Below are 20,240 nucleotides of genomic sequence, written 5' to 3'. Positions count from 1 at the left end.
AAATGCAATGGTGAACACAAAAGATAATAATTACTGTGATTTTTAAAGCTTATGTATAATTTTTAAAAATCTGTGATTTAGATATTTTCTTGTCTGGACTATTTTAAATAAAGAAAAACGAAAGTATAGTTCATGCATGCTGTGACTTTTCATTTATATTCTTTACAGTACATAGAAAAAAGGTACAATTTATATATTTTATTGTTGACTAAACTATGTCAAAGAATAATGTCATACTAACCAGCTAACCTATCCTGCCTGCTACCCATTCCTACATACCTTTGGGACCAGGTGGTCCAGGAAGCCCAATTCCAGGGATACCTGGCTCTCCTTTGCTACCTGGTATTCCTGGCAAGCCTGGTTGGCCTGGGAGTCCAGGATCACCTAAGGAAAGAAGCAACAGTTTTTTAAAAGGGAAAGCTTCATATAAAGAAGCCAATAAGTATTGAAGACCTGGTCAAATACATTCTTCACCTACCTGGAAGACCTACTTCACCATCTCTGCCTGGGATACCAGGCAGGCCAGGCTTCCCTGGCTGGGTTATAGTCTGACCTGGATCACCTTTAGGACCTAAGGACAAATGGGAATCAATAGTGAATAAGTGTTCTCTTAACTAAAGATATCTTCTAATTAAAAACACAAAAGAGAAAATATAGTCTTTTGAAAACGCAATCTAACAAAAATATATAAGAAAAACAATCACATATTATATATTCAAGAAAGATACCAAACACAGAAGAATGAAATTTCAAAAATAAAAAAGTAGATGACAGCTTTCATCGTGCAGTATATAGACCTTATATCATAGAAATCTATACCTGAAACTTATGATCCTATTAACCAATGTCACTCCAATAAAATAAATTTTAAAAAGCTTCCATGATTAAAGATGGAATCTATAAGATATTTTTAAATATAGGTAAAAAGGGCCTTAAAGAATCAAATTGAAGTAAACTAATGGTTCCTTAAGATTTTATGTGTGCAAAGTTCAAGTACACCTACTTCTTATTAATTGAAATAAGGACTTAAAATAGGCTCAGGTCCAGTAAAAATTTCTTAAACATAAAATTAAAAGCACTAACCATGATAGAAAAGACTGATAAATTTGACTACATTTTAATTTATTTCTGTCCATTAAAGATGCCATACAGAGAGTAAAAATGACAAGCTATAGTGAGTAAAAATTTTGCAAAATGAATAGCTAACAGAAGAGAACTAATACATAAAATATATAGGGTGGTGCAAAAGTAGGTATACAGTTGTGAGTATATGAAACAGTTTATTCTTGTATTATTATTTATTAATTATTATATTATTTTCCAAAGAAACACCTATATGTATGTGTATAAATAAATATATGGTCCAAAAATGTATACACACTTTAACAGTTGATAATTCACCTAATTTTCACTCCTTTTCAGGTTTAACTGATTTGAAATAATGGGTGAAGCCCAACTAAGCTTTAAACAAATAAAATATATACTAAAGGGCCACTAGACTGTTTTTTAAGGGGATACATAAATGACAAAGTTTTTACAGTACAAAACCAGCAATCGTCAATTAATTGAAGAAGCTCAAATAGTAAACAAATCAAATGATTATTGGTCTTTGCAATTCCATTGCTTTGTGTCATCAGCAGTGCCTGGACCAGAACATCATCAGTTTGAAAACAGGCACTGACAAATAAATTATTCACTTCTGTAGATTCTTTTAAATTTTAAAATTGAACTTTATGTTAATAAACAATGACCTTATAATCATTCAAATTGTGTATAAATTTTTTTGGAGAAAACACTTGAATCGACATTCATAAAAGGAAATGAAAAAGTTTAGTAAATATATAAAAAGGTGCTAGACTTTAATGTAACCATAGAGATACAAAAATTGCCATGAGATATATCACATTTCAAAAAATTGGCAAAAATATAAAAGTGTGACAATACAAAATGTTTATGAGGATGTAGAGCAATAAACAATCTCCAATACTTCTGATAGAAATATAAATTGGTACAATTGCTTTGGATATAGTTTAGAATTATCCAGTAAAACTTAAGATGCATTTATTCTATGCCTTGAAAATGCTAATCTTAAATAGACACCCTAATCCAGGTACTAGCAAAGTTTTTCTGTAAAGGACCAGACAGTAAATACTGTATGTTTTGTGGACCACATGGTTTCTATCATAACTGCCCAACACTGCAGTTGTAGTGCAAAAGCAACCATAGTCAGTAGTGAATGGTTGTGTTCAAATAACACTTTCATTCATGACAAAAAATGTCTGGTCAGTTTTAATCCATGGGCTATAATTTGCTGATGCTTGCCTCCAGAAAAGTGTGTGCACATGTACACCAGGGTATGTATACCAGAGTGTACCCAGAAGCATTATTTATAATAGGTTTGAATTATAAAATAGCCAATTGTCCATTAATGATAAAATGGGTACATCAACTGTGATACACACATACACACACACACACACACAAACACAACAGGATACTAAACAGCAATGAAAATAAATATACTGTAACTATACACAGAGTTAACATGAATAATACTTATCTTACAATTCCATTAATATAAAGTTCAAAGAGAAGCTTAAAATACTTTGGGAATTCATATTTAGGTGATGACACTAGGGTTTAAATGGAAGGAAACTGTGCAAAAGTTAAGACAGTGGGTTTCTTTTGGAGAAATGGAAGGGGATATGATCAGGAAAGGACAAAGAGGAAAATGGGGGTTTCTAGGATGCTGACAATGTGCTGTTTCTTGATGTGTGTGGTAGTTACATGTGTGTCTCCAATATAATTATTTGCTAAACTTTGCATTAGGTATCTTGTACTTAGAAAAAACAAAAACAGCCTGGCCAGAGTTGCTCAGTGGTTGAGCATCGACCTTTGAACCAGGAGGTCACAGTTCGATTCCCAGTCAGGGAACATGCCCGGGTTGTGGACTCCATCCCCAGTAGGAGGCATGCAGGTGACAGCTGATCAATGATTCTCTCTCATCATTGATGTTTCTATATATCTCTCCCACTTCCTCTCTGAAATCAATAAAAAATTATATATATATACATATATATATATGTATATATATACATATATATGTGTGTGTGTGTGTGTGTATTATGTTTAAAGAAAAACAACAGAAACACTAAAAATGAAGATATTCAGAAAAACATTTAAAGAGGAACTCACCCATAATAAAAGCACACATATTGTATTCCCTTGCTAAGGAGTTCTGAAAAGCCTAAATATCTCTTATGAAAGGAAGTTAAGAGTGGCCAAAGATAACACACTTCTGCTTTTAAGAACCAAATTAAAAACAAAGCAATCATACTCACCTGGTAGTCCTGGCTGGCCTGGATTTCCTGCCACACCTTGTATGCCTTTTTCACCCATTGGGCCTGGAGGGCCAATACCAAGAGGGCCCATAGGCCCTCTATTTCCTGGGAGACCTGGCAAACCTGGATTCCCAGGGGGACCTCTTTCACCCTTAAAAGCAATTCCACCCTGAAAAGGGAAAAGTTTAATACAGAAATATAGACATAACAACTCTCTGTAGGTTGGTATTACTGAATACAACTAGAGAAATGATACAGCCATAAAGAGTTCTTACAAGCTGTATAAGCCTTATGTGTGTTATGGAATGGTATGTGTGACCACTTCACTTATTTATTACTTCAACAAATATTCTTGAGCTCCTGCTATGTGCCAGGTGCTGGTGATACAGATAAAGAATAACAATAAACAAAACACTTCGCCCTAATGAAGTTTATAGTCTAGTATGTCAAGTTTACAGTCTATCTAATATTTGATATAAATAACACTTTCTACCTAAATATTCTGGGCTATATGTTGCACACAAAATAAGTCTGTTCATTTATGTTCAACATTTAGGTTCCATAGCACATTTAACATAGCTGTCTAATCACACTAACCTCTAAGCTTACTATATATAAAAGGCAAATTAGACTTTTGCCGCCATTAGGTCTAAATAAACCCAGACAAGGACATGTGAGGTAATAGAAGGGGAACCTCACATTGACCCACAAGCATCTTAACCTTCTGCCCACCTATTCATAGCTAATATTACTTAGTAAAAACTGGGTTAAAAATAAGAAATGGATAAAACAACTGAGAGAAAAGAGTGGTAAAGAAACCCTACACAGTATCATTTCTATATATCATTTTCTTTTAAACATTGATTAGGTGTTCATGTCAGCAACAAGCGTATCCTAGGAAATATCCCTAAATAACAATTTGACCTTAGAAAACCAAGAATATTAAACCAACTCACGGGTTCTCCTTTGGGGCCAGGTAGCCCTGGCAATCCATCCTGTCCAGGGGTGCCAGGTAAACCAGGGAGACCTGGAGATCCAGGGAAACCCAACTCCCCTTTTTCACCCTTCATTCCTGGAAAAGTGAGGATGTCACCAGGTTCACCTTTAGGTCCAGGAAAGCCTGGAGCACCAGGAGCTCCTGGTATGCCCTGAACAGATAAATAAAATAAAGAAAGGGGGGAAAATGAAAGAGAAAATCACTTTCTTTTTATGTACACACACACACACACACACACACACGTATATATTAGTAGTGGTCCAGTACATGAATTTGTGCACATTGAAAGGAAATTAATTAGAAGAAATATTTTAATATCGCTATTCACCCTTTCTCTAAATAAAAGTGTCAACCAAATTCACGATTGACAATGACAGATCGAAACACAAGCATGTGATTGGTGCCACTGAGAGCTTTATATGTATCACGCATGTGTGAGTCAATTTAGCCTTTTATACATATAGAATAAACTTGCTTAATTAGACCTGCTTTCTGATTTAGCTAAACTTTTTCAAGCCCAGTGAAGCACCCCAACTTCTCTTTCAGGTAATTGTCAGAAACACTGCAGTAAATATCAACATGAAGCAGATTATTATTGTAGATCACACAGAGAGAACAAAGAGTAAAATATTTAACTGCAGCAGTGTTTGACCATATTCTGAACAGTGAAAAAATCTGAAATCATTTTCAAGGTCCACCATTTCTTACTTCTTTTCAGTCGGGTTAAGTTTCTAAGCTTTCTAAATCTCCATTTTCGCCCTAGTCGGTTTGGCTCAGTGGATAGAGTGTAGGCTTGAGGACTGAAGGGTCCTGGGTTCAATTCTAGTCAAGGGCACATGTCTGGGTTTCAGGCTTGATCCCCAGTGGGGGACGTGCAGGTGGCAGCCAATCAATGATTCTTTATCATCATTGATGTTTCTATCTCTCTCTCCCTCTCTCTCTTCTTCTCTGAAAAATCAATAAAAATATATTTTTTAAAAATCTCAATTTTCTGGCTAATGTAAAGAAGATAGGATTCCACTGAGTCTCCTATCTACCTACTCCAGGACTCTGTGAAGATCAAATAATATGCAGCACAAGAAAATGCTTCACAAACATTTGGTTAAAGTGTAAAATGTTTCCACCTGGCTATAAAGCAAGCCATGGTCCTGGTCTGAAGAAACTTCATGGAGGCTAGTCTCTAGGGAGAGGAAGCCAGGCGTTGCTATGTGACATCATTACCCGGCACCCACAGTGACCGTTTCTGGCCTGGGCTGGGATGTGGCCCATATTTTTTGATTTGGTGGGCTGCTGCTCCAGGGTGGTGGCAGCCCACTTGGGGGAAGCCAAGTGTTGCTTTGTAGGCACCAGGTCTACAGTGCCATTTCTCTGTAAATGGCCAGTGCATATCATGGTAGCTCCTGCATTGAGCATATGCCCCCTGATGGTCAGTTTATCCCATTAACCCACCCAGTAACAATTAGTGTACAAATCTATTAATCAAGAGAGTCCTGTGAGTCAGGGAGAATCAAGGAATCAAATAAATCACAATTTAATAGAAAAACTAAACTTCTTTAATATATATCCACAAGTGGAAATCAAAGTGTAAATGGATTTTTTAAACTTATTTTGTAGTATAATATACTCAAAACTTACTGTTAATCCTTTGGGACCGATTTCACCAGCATGTCCTTTTTCACCCTTGTGTCCAGGAAAACCAAGAGATCCTAACATACACACACAAACACACACACACACACACACACACACACAATAATGCAATAATGTGAGCTTTAAAGTTGAACCACTGACAAAGCATATAAAAATCATTAAATCAGGAAGTCAAGTTTTAAAACAAAAACCCCATTCAATCCCATTTAACAGGTCACAATTTTGTTTTCTGATTTTATGCTCTAAATATGAAGAAATCATCCTTCCTTTTAACTAAATCTAACATTTCATGGTACATACAATATTGTGTTCGCAAGTACTTCCAACTCTAAATCCTCTCAAGAGTACACAGCTAGCAAGTACTATGCACAGAGGCTCCTTTAACTATCCACACTGCCAAGGTGAGGAGATAAAGGCAAAGTCTGCATATCTTTCTTTGTTCTGACTTAAACTATTTTCCTAGATCCTTTTCAGTTCTTTATTTGGTTTGCCACTCCCTAAAATTTGGTTTATGAGAAATTTTTGGTACTTTATGACTAGAGGAAATATTACTAAAGTAGGCATTCCCTAAATGGGTCCCTGAATCAGTGGCATCAGCATCACCTGAGTACTGGTTAGAATTACTAATGATTGGACTTTCACTCCAGATCTACTGAATCAGAAAATTTGGGGGTGGGACCCAGCAATCTGGGTTTTAGCAAGCCCTCCAGGTAATTCTGATGCACTCTCAAGTTTGAGAGCCATTATACTGATGGCACAAGGCTAGAGTATTAACTTCTAGTGGCAATTATAAGACTTTCCAAGTGCCAAATGAATTGGTGTCCTTGGCAGATACACTAGACTAGACAGAAAGGTAAGAGATCTGGTGTCTAGTTTAAGACCTGACATAGACATTAAGTTTTATTTCAAGATAATATAATATTGAGATATCCCAAGAGGTAGTTGAATAAAAGACTTGTGGGTCAATGGATATTAAATATGGTTTTGATTAGAAACATGAAAGAAGAAATTACATATAAAAAGAGGAATATTGGCTATTGGTTACCAAACTCCTGTAGAAGTCCTATTCCTTCATGACAACATGTGATACATCCCCAATGACTAAACTCTACCACTGGAAAATATACTCAGGGGCCAGGTATTCCCCCAATTTTCTGGAAGAAAAAAGTCTGATGCTGTATAAGTAATTTTTCTCACCATATAGAAAATAGGGAAGATATTTTTCCTGGGTTAATATTGTCAAAATGTTTTAATAAAAACTGCTGGTAGCTTCAGATATTAGAAACAAGAGCATAACTTATTTCATAGCATATAGAGGCACTTCATATTTATGAACTATTCATGCACTGGGGTGGGGGGAGGGAGCCTTAGCGCTGCCACAGAGGTGGGAGAGGCTCCCGTTACCACCACTGCTCTCACCAGCCATGAGCCTGGCTTCTGGCTGAGCCGCACTCTCCCTGTGGGAGCACACTGACCACCAGGGGGCAGCTCCTGCATTGAGCATCTTCCCCCTGGTGGTCAGTGTGCATCATAGTGACCAGTCATTCCATTGTTTGCTCAATTTGCCTATTAGGCCTTTTATTATATAGGATATGAGTGACTAGCTATAAAATGAAAAACTGGCATTATTCTAAAGCTACAAGCACACAAAAACCTAACCAATAAATATTTTTAAATGATTCCCAGAGGCAGGATGTTTTACCTGGAGGACCTGGAAGACCTGGCAAACCAGGTTGACCTGGAGGCCCTGAAATACCAGTTCCAATGCAGTTGAAGCAGGTGTCACCTTTGTCACCTAGAGAAAATCATCATAAAAAATATATTATTCATCTACCTTCTTTAGATAGGTTCTAAAGAAGTTAGCACTAAGGAATAATATTGCTACCTAACAGTGTAGTTAGAGAAGCCTATATATAAAATAGATTTATTTGATACATATTTACTGAGTGTCTAGTGTGTGCTGAGCACTGTTGGTGTTTGTGATACATTGGTAAACAGATCGGAGAAAAATCCATGTCTCCAAGCTGCTCACAATCTACTAATGGAAAGGGATAATAAATAATGAAGGTGACAAATTATTAAATTATATATATATGTATGTATATATATATATATGTTATGTTTATAGAAAAATGTAGAGCTGGATAAATGGGATTGGACATCTAAGGATGGTTCTCAGGATTCAATTTTACATAGGGTGGTCAGGATAGACCTTAGTGAGAAGATGATACATAATAAAAAAGTTAAAGGATGTGGTACATGCACAATAACTATAGAGTATTCTAGGAAAAATTAATGAGACCAGATTTCTGGAGTAGAGTGAGATAGGAGAACCGGGTCAGAAGGTTAACAGTTTATAATGGGTAGCATATCATAAAACATCACACAAGCACCATAAATGAGTGAAATGAGAATCTAGTAGAAGAATTTAAACAGAAAAGCAGCATGATATACCTTAAGGTTTAAATGAAGGATTTTGGCCGGGGTAGAAACCGGGTAACCGTTTAAGTGGCTACTGCTGCAGTGATCTAGGAGAAATGGCAACTCATCCCAGAGTGACAGAAATGAAGATGATGAGAATTGGTTTGATTCTGAACAGATTTTACAGTAAAACCAATGCGATTTTATAATGTATCACATACAGAATCCAAAAGGAGAGGGGAATCAAGGGTGATGTCAAGGTTTTTAGCCCAAGCTAGAGTGACCTGCTTTTAATAAGAAGAGAAATAGATTACTGGCAAAATTATGGGGAAGTGGTAGAGGTAAGACTTCAATTTAATCAGGATGTGAAGTTTAAAATGTTAAGTAGACAGTTGGATATACTAATCTAGAGGAAAAGACTTGTATCTGGACAGAAAACATAAATGTAGAAGACATTGGCAAGTAGATAGTATATAAAATCTTGAGACTTAACCCTAACCAGTTTGGCTCAGTGGATAGAACATTGGCCTGCAGACTGAAGGGTTCCAGGTTTGATTCCGGTCGCGGGCACATCCCAGGTGGGGGGTGTGCAGGAGGCAGCTGATTGATGTTTCTAACTCTCTATCTCTCTCCCTTCCTCTCTGTAAAAAATCAATAAAATGTATTTTTAAAAACATCTTGAGACTTAATGAATAAGCTTAGAAGAGAAGAGGAACAGGGCCTGAATTCTGGAATATTCCAAAATTAAAAAGTTGGGTAGATAATTCTAAAATGCATATGAAAATGCAAAGTAAGCCAAGATAAAGCTATAATAATTTAGTTTGGAATTGGTGTAAGGAGAAAAAGTAGAACAATGGTACAAAATAAAGAGGTCAGAAACAGACTCATACATAAATAGTCGTAAGATTTACAACAAAATTGCTAATGCAGGAAAATGATGCTATTTTGTACAATGGTATTGAATAAATTAAATATACATATGAGAAAAAATGAACTTTGATTCCCTGCTTCAAACTATACACAACATTTAATTTAAGACAGCCTTGGCTGGTGTGACTCAGTTGGTTGAACATCATTCCAAGCGGCAACAGGTCACAAATTCGATTCCTGGTCTGGGCACCTGCCAGGGTTGTGGGCTCAAGCCCCAGTAGGAGGTGTAAAGAAGGCAGCTAATCAATGTTTCACTTTTCACTTTTATATCAACATATTTCTTTCTTTCTCTCTCTCTCTCTCTCTCTCTCTCTCTCTCTCTCTCTCTCTCTCTCTCTCCTCTCTCTCTTCCTCTCCCTTTCTCCCTTCCCTCCCCATAAAATAAATTGAAGATAGACCAAAGATCAAAACTCAAAACACAAAGGTAAGCTGGTAAGAATTCTAGGAAAAAAATATAGAAAAAAATTATCAGGTCCTTTGGGTTAACAAATATTATAAACAGGACATAAACAGTACTAACAATGAAAAATGATATTAACAATAGGAATTCTTTTAATTAATAACTTCTGTTCAAGAAAAGATACAAGTAAAAAGCAAGGCACAGAATATAGGGAGAAGATAATTGTGGCTTTGAATAAGAGTATTAACAATAATAGGCAGGAAGGCAGAATATATGGGCACAGACACAAGTAGGTGGGTAAATGTCATAGCAATCTGAGCAAGTTCTATTGTTATTGCTTCAAATGGTCAGTGAAGGATGGAGCAAAGTCAGAATCTTAAGATGAGAATGGAAGAGTATGAAGAGAAGATGCAGACTTATAAGAGGTGGTAATTTGGACTCACCAGGGCTGTTTTTGTCCCAAGTACAACAAAGTGAGTGAAGGATAAAGGAGGCAAGGGTTTATATATGGAATTTATTACAATGAATTGATCATGGAATGTAAGGTAGGTTAAAAAGGAAGAAAAAACACCAAAACGTTGATAGTCAAAGTTGGTCTCATTGAGGTTAAAGTAATGTTGAAGTCACTTTATTAGTTAGTAAGCTAAAAAGATAGAGACAGTGGTCAGAAAATGGAACTAATGAAATCAATGTTATGGAAGTGTGTACTATTGGAAATAAAATGGTCTTAGGTATGTCCATGGGAGTGAATGGCTGAGGTAGGGTGGAGGATATAGGGGATTTTGCTGATGATTTGAAAGAATGGAGGAATAATTATGGGGATCAAACCTTTCACTCCTTGTTCTCCTTGGAGTCCTCTATCACCTGGAGATCCTGGGGGCCCTGGGGGGCCTGCTTCACACATCTCACCACCTGAGATAAAATAAAGAAAGGACGGCAAATTAATTGTTGTGAAATATCCAGAAGATTAAACAAAAATGAAGCCTGACAGGCTAGAGAAAAAGATTTCTTTTTAGTTACTCTCTGCAGTAATACCACTACCTATAAGCAAAGGGAAGATATTATATTGGTGAGAATTTGAAGAGCAAATTTAAACATCAAAGAATCACTAAAAATCAAAAGTAGAAGTTGATGTAGAATCACATAGATAACAGAAACACAAAGAATGATGCCGAATTTCAGCCAGATTTACTTGTAAATGAAAACAAAATACAACAATAGCGCTTAGGAGAAAAGAATAGCTTACTAGGAGGGATGTGAGGACCTGGAGGGCCAGGAGGCCCTGGAAGGCCAGGAGCCCCAGGCTGTCCATCAAGTCCAGGAGGTCCGGGAATGGAAATTCCAGGTGGACCTTCATCACCTTTCTGTCCCCTTTCTCCAGGAAAACCAGGGAGACCAGGAGGACCCATAACTGCAGTCCCTAAGATTAAAAAAAAAATTAGAGTTGCAGGAGAAGAAACAATTCACAGTTAGTATTATTTTGCCTCCTGTCTTCAGAGGTATATTCTGTTGTTTTGTGAGACATTATCGGGGGAGGTGGATGAAAAAAACATTTAAATGATCAAAATTATCTTATTTTAAGGATATTAGTTTAGTTCTCAATGAGACATTAAATAATAATAAGATATCCTTTAATGTGTAATGCCTGTTATGTTCTTACTATTTTCTATGAGAATATCTGGAGAAAGGATGAAAAGTTTCAAATACCATAAGTACTATTTTGTGTGTAAGAAAGAATAATTTAAAGTAGCTTTATTACATTTGGAAATATACTAATAACTTTCTACCCACTATTCTTTGATACTGTGATCGTTTAATTCAGAATTACTAGAAAGCCTTTAGCAAGAGAAAAATAAGCATCTCAAAGTTTCCATATGTCTGTTTCTGGACATTCTTCTGTTCTATTACCTATTCCTACACCACTGACACACTTTTTCATTAGTACAGCTTTACAATGATTTCAGAACTGGTAAGAAAGATATACACATTTTTGTTCTTTTTAAAAACATTCTTCATTACACTTACAAATTTACTTTTCTAAATAAATTTTACAATCAGCTTGTTAGTTTCATTGTAAAAAAGCATCGGGATTTTGAATTAGATTAATTTGAATTTAAAGATTAAATTTTGGTAGAATCGCCTGTTTATAATATAGAGTTCTCACATTAAATAATAATAAAGTATATCTCTCCATTCATTTATTAATTTTACATTATTTAATAATATTTCACAAAATTCTGCAGAGATGCCCTAGCCTGTTTGACTCAATGGATAGAGCTTAGGGCTATAGACTGAAGGGTCCCAGTTTCAATTCTGGTCAAGGGCACATGCCCAGGTTGCAGCCTTGATCCCCAGTAGGGGGAGTGCAGGAGGCAGCCAATCAATGATTCTCTCATCATTGATGTTTCTACTTCTCCCTCCCTCTCTGACATCAATAAAAATATACTTTTAAAAAATTCTGGCCCTAACCGGTTTGGCTCAGTGGATACAGCGTCAGCCTGTGGACTCAAGGGTCCCAGGTTTGATTCCGGTCAAGGGCATGTACCTTGGTTGCGGGCACATACCCAGTAGGGGCTGTGCAGGAGGCAGCTGATCAATGTCTCTCTCTCTCTCATCAATGTTTCCAACTCTCTATTCCTCTCCCTTCCTCTCTGTAAAAAAAATCAATAAAATATTAAAAAAATTCTGCAGAATAATTACATATCTTTTGTTGGGTTTATTCATGAATTAGTTACTATTGTGAATTTTACTGCTATTACTATTTTTAACTAGAATTTTTCTGTTATATGTTTAATTTTTTATTGCTGGTATAGAAAAGGCAAATTATTTAAGTATGCAACTCACTTCTGTCCACCTTGCAAACATTCTAAGTCCTGGTAATTTGTCATTTGATTATTTCAGACACTCTGGGTTTGTGGATAACCAACATTTGATGTGCTTTTCCTGTTCCATCCTTACACCTCTTTTTTTCTTCCAGACTTAGTGCATTGGCTATGATCACCAGTATAAGAACAAACAGTATTAGGGGTTATGAATATTTTTATCTTATTTTTTTTTTGCTTGATGAGGATGTTCCTGATGTTTCACCACAAACTATGACATGTCATGAACAGTCCTGTACTTCCTGTATGAAGTACATGGTTTCAAGTTAAAGTAGTTACCTTTTAAGACTTTTTTTTTCCTTTTAACAAACAATGGATATTAAATTTTATTGAATGATTTCTCTGTATCTATTGGCCTATTTTCTTTTAATCTGTCAGTGTAGTCAACTACAGCAATGTTGAACCATCCTTGCAATCTTAGGTTGGATTAATTTGATAATATTTTATTTAGGATTATTTTTTCTGTGTTCATTAGTGAGACTGACTTATAGTTATTTCTAGTGTCATCTCCTTGGTTCTTTGGTATCAATACTATCCACTTGAGTTTTCTTTATTTAAAAATGTTCTGAAATACTTTTTAAAATATGAGAATTATATGCTCAACAGGTTGGTAGAATTCATTGAAAAAAATCTATAAAACCAACCATAAAACCAATACTTTTCAATAAAGATCTTTAACATTTCAAAATCTTCTATGATAATTTATCTGTACTTAGATTTAGAAATATACTTTCTCAGGACAATTTTGCTAATTTATGTTTTCTACTTGTTAAGGAATGTATATTTCATCTAGAATTTCAAATAAATTGATATAGCTTTATATTAATCTTATAATAAAAATTTAATTATATTTATGGCAATAATCATTTTTCTTTACTGATTTTATTTGTGCCTCCTCTTGCCTTTATATTGTTCATTTTGTTTTTACCTTTATCAAATTTTTCCCTTTATTTTGTTTGTCCTTGCATTCCTTTTTACTTTTCAACTTAGCTCATTTATTTTTAGTATCCCTAATTTTGTGATAAATTAAAAGTATCACCATGTATATTTTAATGAGTTTTGATTGATGTAATTTAGCATTCAATAGTTTATCGTTTTCATTTCTTTTCCTTTTTACTTTAGAATTATTTACAAATGTGTATTTGTAACTATAATGACATTTGATGCTTTCTGTTGTTCATTTATAAATTTATTTGGTCACAGAATGTGGCTTGCATAAAATTTTAAGTTTTTTTTTTTTACTTGTCTAATAGAGTCAATTTCTATAAATGCTTCATGTGTGTTTGAAAAGAATGTACACTCTCTGTTTCATACAGTTTTTCTTCCTCCCTAATATGCACAGCTTGATTGTGTTGCTCAAATAATTTTTTATAGCAAAGGTGGAGATTTATTGAAGAACAAGTACAGATTCCCATGTGGGGAGAGGGAAAGAGTCCCACAGAATGGACTTCCACTTGGCAAGGGGGAAAGGGTCGCATTGACTTCCTGTTTCCATGGTTCATAAAGGCTGCAGTTCCTGTGTCCTGATATCCCTTCTGATTGGTCAATATTCCCTTTCAAATTGCTTACTACAGTGACTCCTGAGGCCCTCCTCCCTCATTGTCCTCCTATTCCTTCTGGGCTTTCTTTCTTCTTCTTTATTTTGTAAATATAGACTTTTTTGGCTACTTCCAGTTCCCTTGTCTTATGGAAATACTAGAGGCCCGGTGTATGAAATTCGTGCATGGGGAAGGGGGTCCCCTCAGTCCAGCCTGCACCCTCTCCAATCCAGGACCGCTCGGGGGATGTCTGGAATAGCTGGCTCCTAAATGCTCATCTGCCTGCCTGCCTGATCACCCCTAACTGGGCCCCCTGCCAGCCTGATCACCCCTAACCACCTTTGTCTGCTGATCTGATTGCCCCTAATTGAACCCCCTGCTGGCCTGGTCTCTCCTAACTGCCCCCCAGCCTGGTCACTGCTAAATGCCCCCCCACCAGCATATTTGCCCCCAACTGTCCCACCCTGGTGTCTTGGTTGCCCCTCATGCCCTCCCCCCACCAGCTGGGTTGCCCCTAACTTCCCCCCCTGCTAGCCTGGTTGCCACTCACTGCTCCCCTCTGCCAGCCTGGTTGCCCCTCACTGACCCCCCCCCCCCCCCACCAGCCTGGTCACCCCATGCAGCCTGCTTTTCAGTCATTTGGTCGCCCCTCACTGCCCCCTGCTGGCCTGGTTGCCCCATGCAGCCTGATGCTCAGTTGTTTGATAGTCCCTCAGTAACCCCCCTGCTGCACTGGTCACCCCATGCAGCCTGGTGTTCAGTCATTTGGTCATCCCTCATTAACCTCCCTGAGAGCCTTGGTACCCCACTCAGCCTGTTTGGTGGTCTGTTCAGTTGTTTTGAATGTGACAGCCCCTAGTTCTTTATATATACACTAGAGGCCCGGTGCACAGAAATTTGTGCACTCAGGGGGGAGAGGGGGTCCCTCAGCCCGGCCTGTGCCCTCTCGCAGTCTGGGACCCCTCGGGAGATAACGACCTGCTGGCTTAGGCCTGCTCCTGGGTGGCAGAGGGCAGGCCCAATCCCTAGGTGCAGCCCCTGGTCGGGCTCAGAGCAGGGCCGATTGGGGAATTGGGGCGCCGCCCCCTGTCATGCACAGAGCAGGGCGGATCGGGAAGTTGCAATGCCACCCTCAGTCACGCTCAGGATAGGGCCGATTGGGGGTTGGGGCACTGCCCCCTGTCACACTCAAGGCAGGGTCGATGGGGAGGTTGCGATGCCACCCCGTCACGGATAGAGCAGGGCCGATCAGGGGGTTGGGGCACTGCCCCCTGTCACGCACAGAGCAGGGCCCATCAGCGGGTTTGGGGAGCTCCCTCCTGTCACGCACAGAGTAGGGCCCATCAGGGGGTTGAGGAGCTCCCCCCTGTCACTCACAGAGTAGGGCCGATAGGGGAGTTGGGGCACCGCTCCCTGTCACACACAGAGCAGGGCGGATCAGGAGGTTGGGGCGCAGCACCCTGTCACACACAGAGCCGCAGGGCAATCAGGGGGTTGGGGAGCTCCCCCCTGTCAAGCACAGAGCAGAGATGATCAGGGGGTTGGGGCGCCTTCCCCTGTCATGAACAGAGCAGGGCGGATAGGGAGGTTGTGGCCCCGCCCCCAGTCACACACAGAGCCACAGGGCGATCAGGGGGTTTGGGCACTGTCCCCTCTCATGCTGATCCCGGTGCCGGGAGGCCTCACGGCTCCGCTGATCCTGGTGCTGGGAGGCATATTACCCTTTTACTATATAGGATAGAGGCCTGGTGCATGGGTGGGGGCTGGCTGGTTTGCCCTGAAGGATGTCCTGGATCAGGGTGGGGGTCTCGCTTGGGTGCCTGGCCAGCCTGGGTGAGGGGCTGATGGCTGTTTGCAGCTGGTCACACCCCCTTCAGGGTGGGGGTCCCCACTGGGGTGCCTGGCCAGTCTTGGTGAGGGGCTGAGGGCTGTTTCCAGGCTGGTGGGTGACTGAAGCTCCCAACGGCTCCTTTTTTTCTTTTTTTTTTTTATTCTGGGCCAGCTTTAGCTCTGAGGCTTGGCTCCAGCTCTGAGATCCCGGCTGGCTGAAAGCAGGTTTCTGGAGTTTCGTTTAGCTTCTATATTTGTAACAGTGTTTCAAACTGCAAGCTCAGAGGCCGGCAGCAGCAGGTGGGGAACGTTGGCTTCCTCTGTCACTGAAGCAAGCAAGCCTCATGTTCACTTCAAGCTGCCTGGCTGCCGGCCGCCATCTTGGCTGGCAGTTAATTTGCACATCACCCTAATTAGCCAATGGGAAGGGTAGTGTAGGTATGGCTAATTACCATGTTTCTCTTTTATTAGGTAGGATATAGATACCTGTTGCTGCTTCTGTGTCTTATGTGAATGCAACTGTTGCTGATCCCTTGTCTTATTGAAATGTAACTGCACCTGGCTTCCTTGTGTTATGGAAATGTACCTTCTCCTGTCTGTAGCCCTATTTTTTTCCCCATGGACCACAATTCTAAAAATTCCCTAAAATTGCCTATGTTCCCCTAAAATTCCTGTTTCAGTCCCCCCTCCGATTAGGAAACCCCAACTGCCACTTATATCCTTATTCATTTTTTCATTTATATGTATCTATTTTGTCCCAATCCTAACTTGTATTATGTAGATTAAAAATTTGGGTCATGTTTTTTCCAGTAACTAGTATGTAAGTCATGCAATTTATTTCTATTCTTCTCTAGCAGTTACCATTAAAGTTTTAAACCTATGTTTTTTGAAAAACCTAAAGAGTTAATAATAGGGGAGGGTTTTTTTTTTTTTTTGGTTGTGTGAAAAAGATGAAGGAATTAAGTAAAAATCTCAGAAAAAGACAACAGTCTGGTGATTACCAGAAGAAAAAGGGTTTGGGGCGAGGTAGAAGAGAGTAAAGGGGTGATAAATGGTGATGGAAGTGCCTTGACTTGGGGTGGTAAACACACAATACAATATACAGATGATGTATTATAGAATTATACACCTGAAACCTATATAATTTTACTAATCAACATCACCTCATTAAATTCAATAAAAATTTTTTTTTTAAAAAAATCTTTAGCCCTAACCTGTTTGGCTCAGTGGATAGAGCATCAGCCTGAGGACTTAAGGGTCCCAGGTTTGATTCCAGTGAAGGGCATATACCTTGGTTGCAGGCACATCCCCAGTGGGGAGTGTGCAGGAGGCAGCTGATCGATATTTCTCTCTTATTGATGTTTCTCTCTATCCTTCTCACTTCCTCCCTTCCTCCCTCTGTAAAAAAATCAATAAAATATATTTAAAAAAACAACTTTAAAACACCTGATTTTTATGATCAATAGTCACTTAGACTTAATATACTTTAATAATATCTTTTCTAATTATTGATTCTTACATCATACCCACCCCCACCCCAAATTTCATCTTGAATTTATATCCTTGCCTAGAATAAAACCTCCAGAGAAGTTCTGGAGGTGATGGACTATCCAAGAATTCAATCTTCATAGTAGGAAGATAGTTTAATCTATATATATAAAGAGCCAGGGGCCGTCACATCCGAAACAACCAAACAGACAGCCAAACAGGCTGAGTTGGGCAACCAGGCCAGCAGGGGGGTTAGTGAGGGATGACCAAATGACTGAACACCAGGCTGCATGGGGCAATCAGGCTGGCGGGGGGGCCATGAGGGGTGATGATATGACTGAGCAGCAGTCTGCATGGGATGAGCAGGCCAGCAGGGGGGTTAGTGAGGGCAATCAAACAACTGAACAACAGGCTTCATGGGGCAACCAGGCTGGCAGAAGGGATAGTGAGGGACAACCAATCAACTGAACAGCAGACTGCATGGGGGAACCAAGCTAGCAGGGGTTTATGAAGGACGACCAAATGACTGAACAGCAGGCTATGTGGGGTGACCAGCTGGCCCCCCGGGGGGGGGCAGTTAGGGGCTATCAGGTCACCAAGCAGAGGCGGTTAGGGGTGATCAGGCTGGCAGGGGTCCCAGTTAGGGGCAATCAGGCAGGCAGGCAGGTGAGCAGTTAGGAGCCAGTGGTCCTGGATTGTGAAAGGGATGTCTGACTGCCGGTTTAGGCCCTGGCAGTTGGACATTCCCCAAGGGTCCCCAGATTAGAGAGTGTGCAGGCTGTGTTGAGGTTCCCTCCTGGGCACAAATTTCATGCACCAGGCCTCTAGTATAACATAGAATCTCAAATTCATAGTTATTTTCTTTATCACTTTGAAAATGTGCTACATTATCTTCCTCTGACTCTCATTGATATGTAATTTGTCATTTTTCTCAGTTTTTAAGAGTTTCTTCTTATCCCTAAATTCTAAAATATCCACACAATGTGTCTAGTTATATATTTATGTATTACTAGAGGACCAGTGCATGAATTCATGCATGGGTGGGGTCCAGCTAGCCTGGCCCCAATTGGGGAGAATCAGAAATGGGCCTGTTGGGAGAAGGAGACAGCAGGAGGTTGGCTGGCAGGCCCCACTACTGATTGGTGTGGGGGAGCGATCAGGGGCGGAGTTGGTTGAGGGGAGTGGCCAAGGGCAATCGGAATGGCGGGGTATGACTGGACGGGGGTGGGGTCAGCCATGAGGAGGGGTTGTGGGAGGTGGGCCAGACAGTCCCACCCCTGAATGCAGTACAGGGGGCCAATTGGGGGTCAGCCACCTGGTGAAGGGGTCATGGGTGGTTGACTGGCCAGCCCTGTCCCTGATTGGAGTGGGGGAGCTGATCAGAGGCAGAGCTGGCTGGGGGTGGGGTTGAGGGCCAATCAGGGTGGTGGGGGCCCATTGGGGGTAGGGCCAGCTTGAGGGGAGGGGCTGCAGGTGGTTGGCTGGCTTGACCTGCCCCTGATTGGGGTTGGGGGGGGATCTGGGGTGGGGCCACATGGGGGAAGGGGCTGCAGGAGTTTGGCCAGTTGGCCCTGCCCCTTATTGGGGTGGGGGGATCAGAAGTGGGGCTGGCCAGGGGGAGGGGCTGTGGGATGATCAGGGTGGTGGGGGGCCCATCTAGGGTGGAACCAGCTGTGGGGAGGGGCTTCAGGAGAATGTCTGGCCAGGGGAGGGGCTGTGGACAAATTTGGCTGGTGGGGGGACCATTGGGGGTAGGGTCGGCCAGGGGGAGGGCCTGCAGTGGGTTGGCCAGCCGGCCCCACCCCCAGATCCTGCCAGTTTGCTGGCTGCAGTGGTCATCATAGCGACCGGTCATTCTGGTTGTTACGGCATTCTAGTCACTGGATTTATATATATATATATAGATAGATAGATAGATAGATAGATAGATAGATAGATAGATAGATAGATATAGATATAGATATAGATATAGATATAGATATAGATATATAGATATATAGATATAGATATAGATAGATAGATAGATACAGATACAGATATAGATATAGATATAGATATAGATAGATAGATTATTATTTTAGTCTTGTTTAATAACTTAAGTCTTTTCACAGGGACTCATGTTTTTTTTAATATATAAAAGTTCTTAGTTATTAATAATCAAATATTTCCTCTTGTCCAATTTTTTCCTCCCTGAACTCCATGGTGGATTTTGAAACTTCTAGGTTTATCCTTTATGTCTCTTAACTTTTCCTTCATACTATCTAATTTTTTGCTTCATCCTGAAAGAATTCCTTATCTTAATTTTCCAGACACAGTATGTATTTAGTCCACTATCTTGAAACCAGATAATTAGTTAAACCAAAATAAGACCCACACTTCTCTTTTGAGGAGGATCACTGAGTGCCTCTCATTTCATTATGTTAATTTTTCATTAGCCAAATATTTTTGGAAGAAAAGGAATAATAAATTATTGAACATATATGTGTGCCAAGTACTATATCAGATGCTTTTTCAAATTTTACATAAATCAGTACTATCACTTCATATCAGAGACCATTCAAATTAACATTCTAGACCAGGGTAGTGCTCAATTGATGGTTAAATTATATATATTCTACAATACTGTGTACCTTTAACAAGGGAATTACATAAAACTCAGTATGAGTCCCAAAATTGTTTTGCACAGCAAAATAACCGTAGAGATTTCTAGGTAGATTTATCTATCATTCTAAATGAATAGTGCGGTTTTCTATTTTTATACAG

General features: G+C 39.6%; 1 protein-coding gene across 2 annotated transcripts in view; it reads right to left on the bottom strand.

Annotated features, from left to right (window-relative positions):
- The window catches only part of COL4A5 (collagen type IV alpha 5 chain), a gene marked incomplete at both ends in the record, with an annotated part of 331,327 nt that overhangs the window by 91,594 nt on the left and 219,493 nt on the right, over positions 1–20,240 (bottom strand). For both annotated transcript variants that reach the window (XM_081115359.1, XM_081115360.1), the window contains 8 exons: positions 280–384; positions 479–571; positions 3,342–3,510; positions 4,298–4,489; positions 5,974–6,044; positions 7,691–7,783; positions 10,568–10,651; positions 10,986–11,159. In XM_081115359.1, the coding sequence (XP_080971485.1) occupies positions 280–384; positions 479–571; positions 3,342–3,510; positions 4,298–4,489; positions 5,974–6,044; positions 7,691–7,783; positions 10,568–10,651; positions 10,986–11,159 (981 nt within the window). The remainder of the gene's footprint in view (positions 1–279; positions 385–478; positions 572–3,341; positions 3,511–4,297; positions 4,490–5,973; positions 6,045–7,690; positions 7,784–10,567; positions 10,652–10,985; positions 11,160–20,240) is intronic.

The sequence above is a fragment of the Myotis nattereri genome (genome assembly GCF_964212035.1).
Source record: "Myotis nattereri genome assembly, chromosome: X".
Taxonomy (NCBI): Eukaryota; Metazoa; Chordata; class Mammalia; order Chiroptera; family Vespertilionidae; genus Myotis; species Myotis nattereri.
This window is presented reverse-complemented; position numbering and strand designations above follow the sequence as displayed.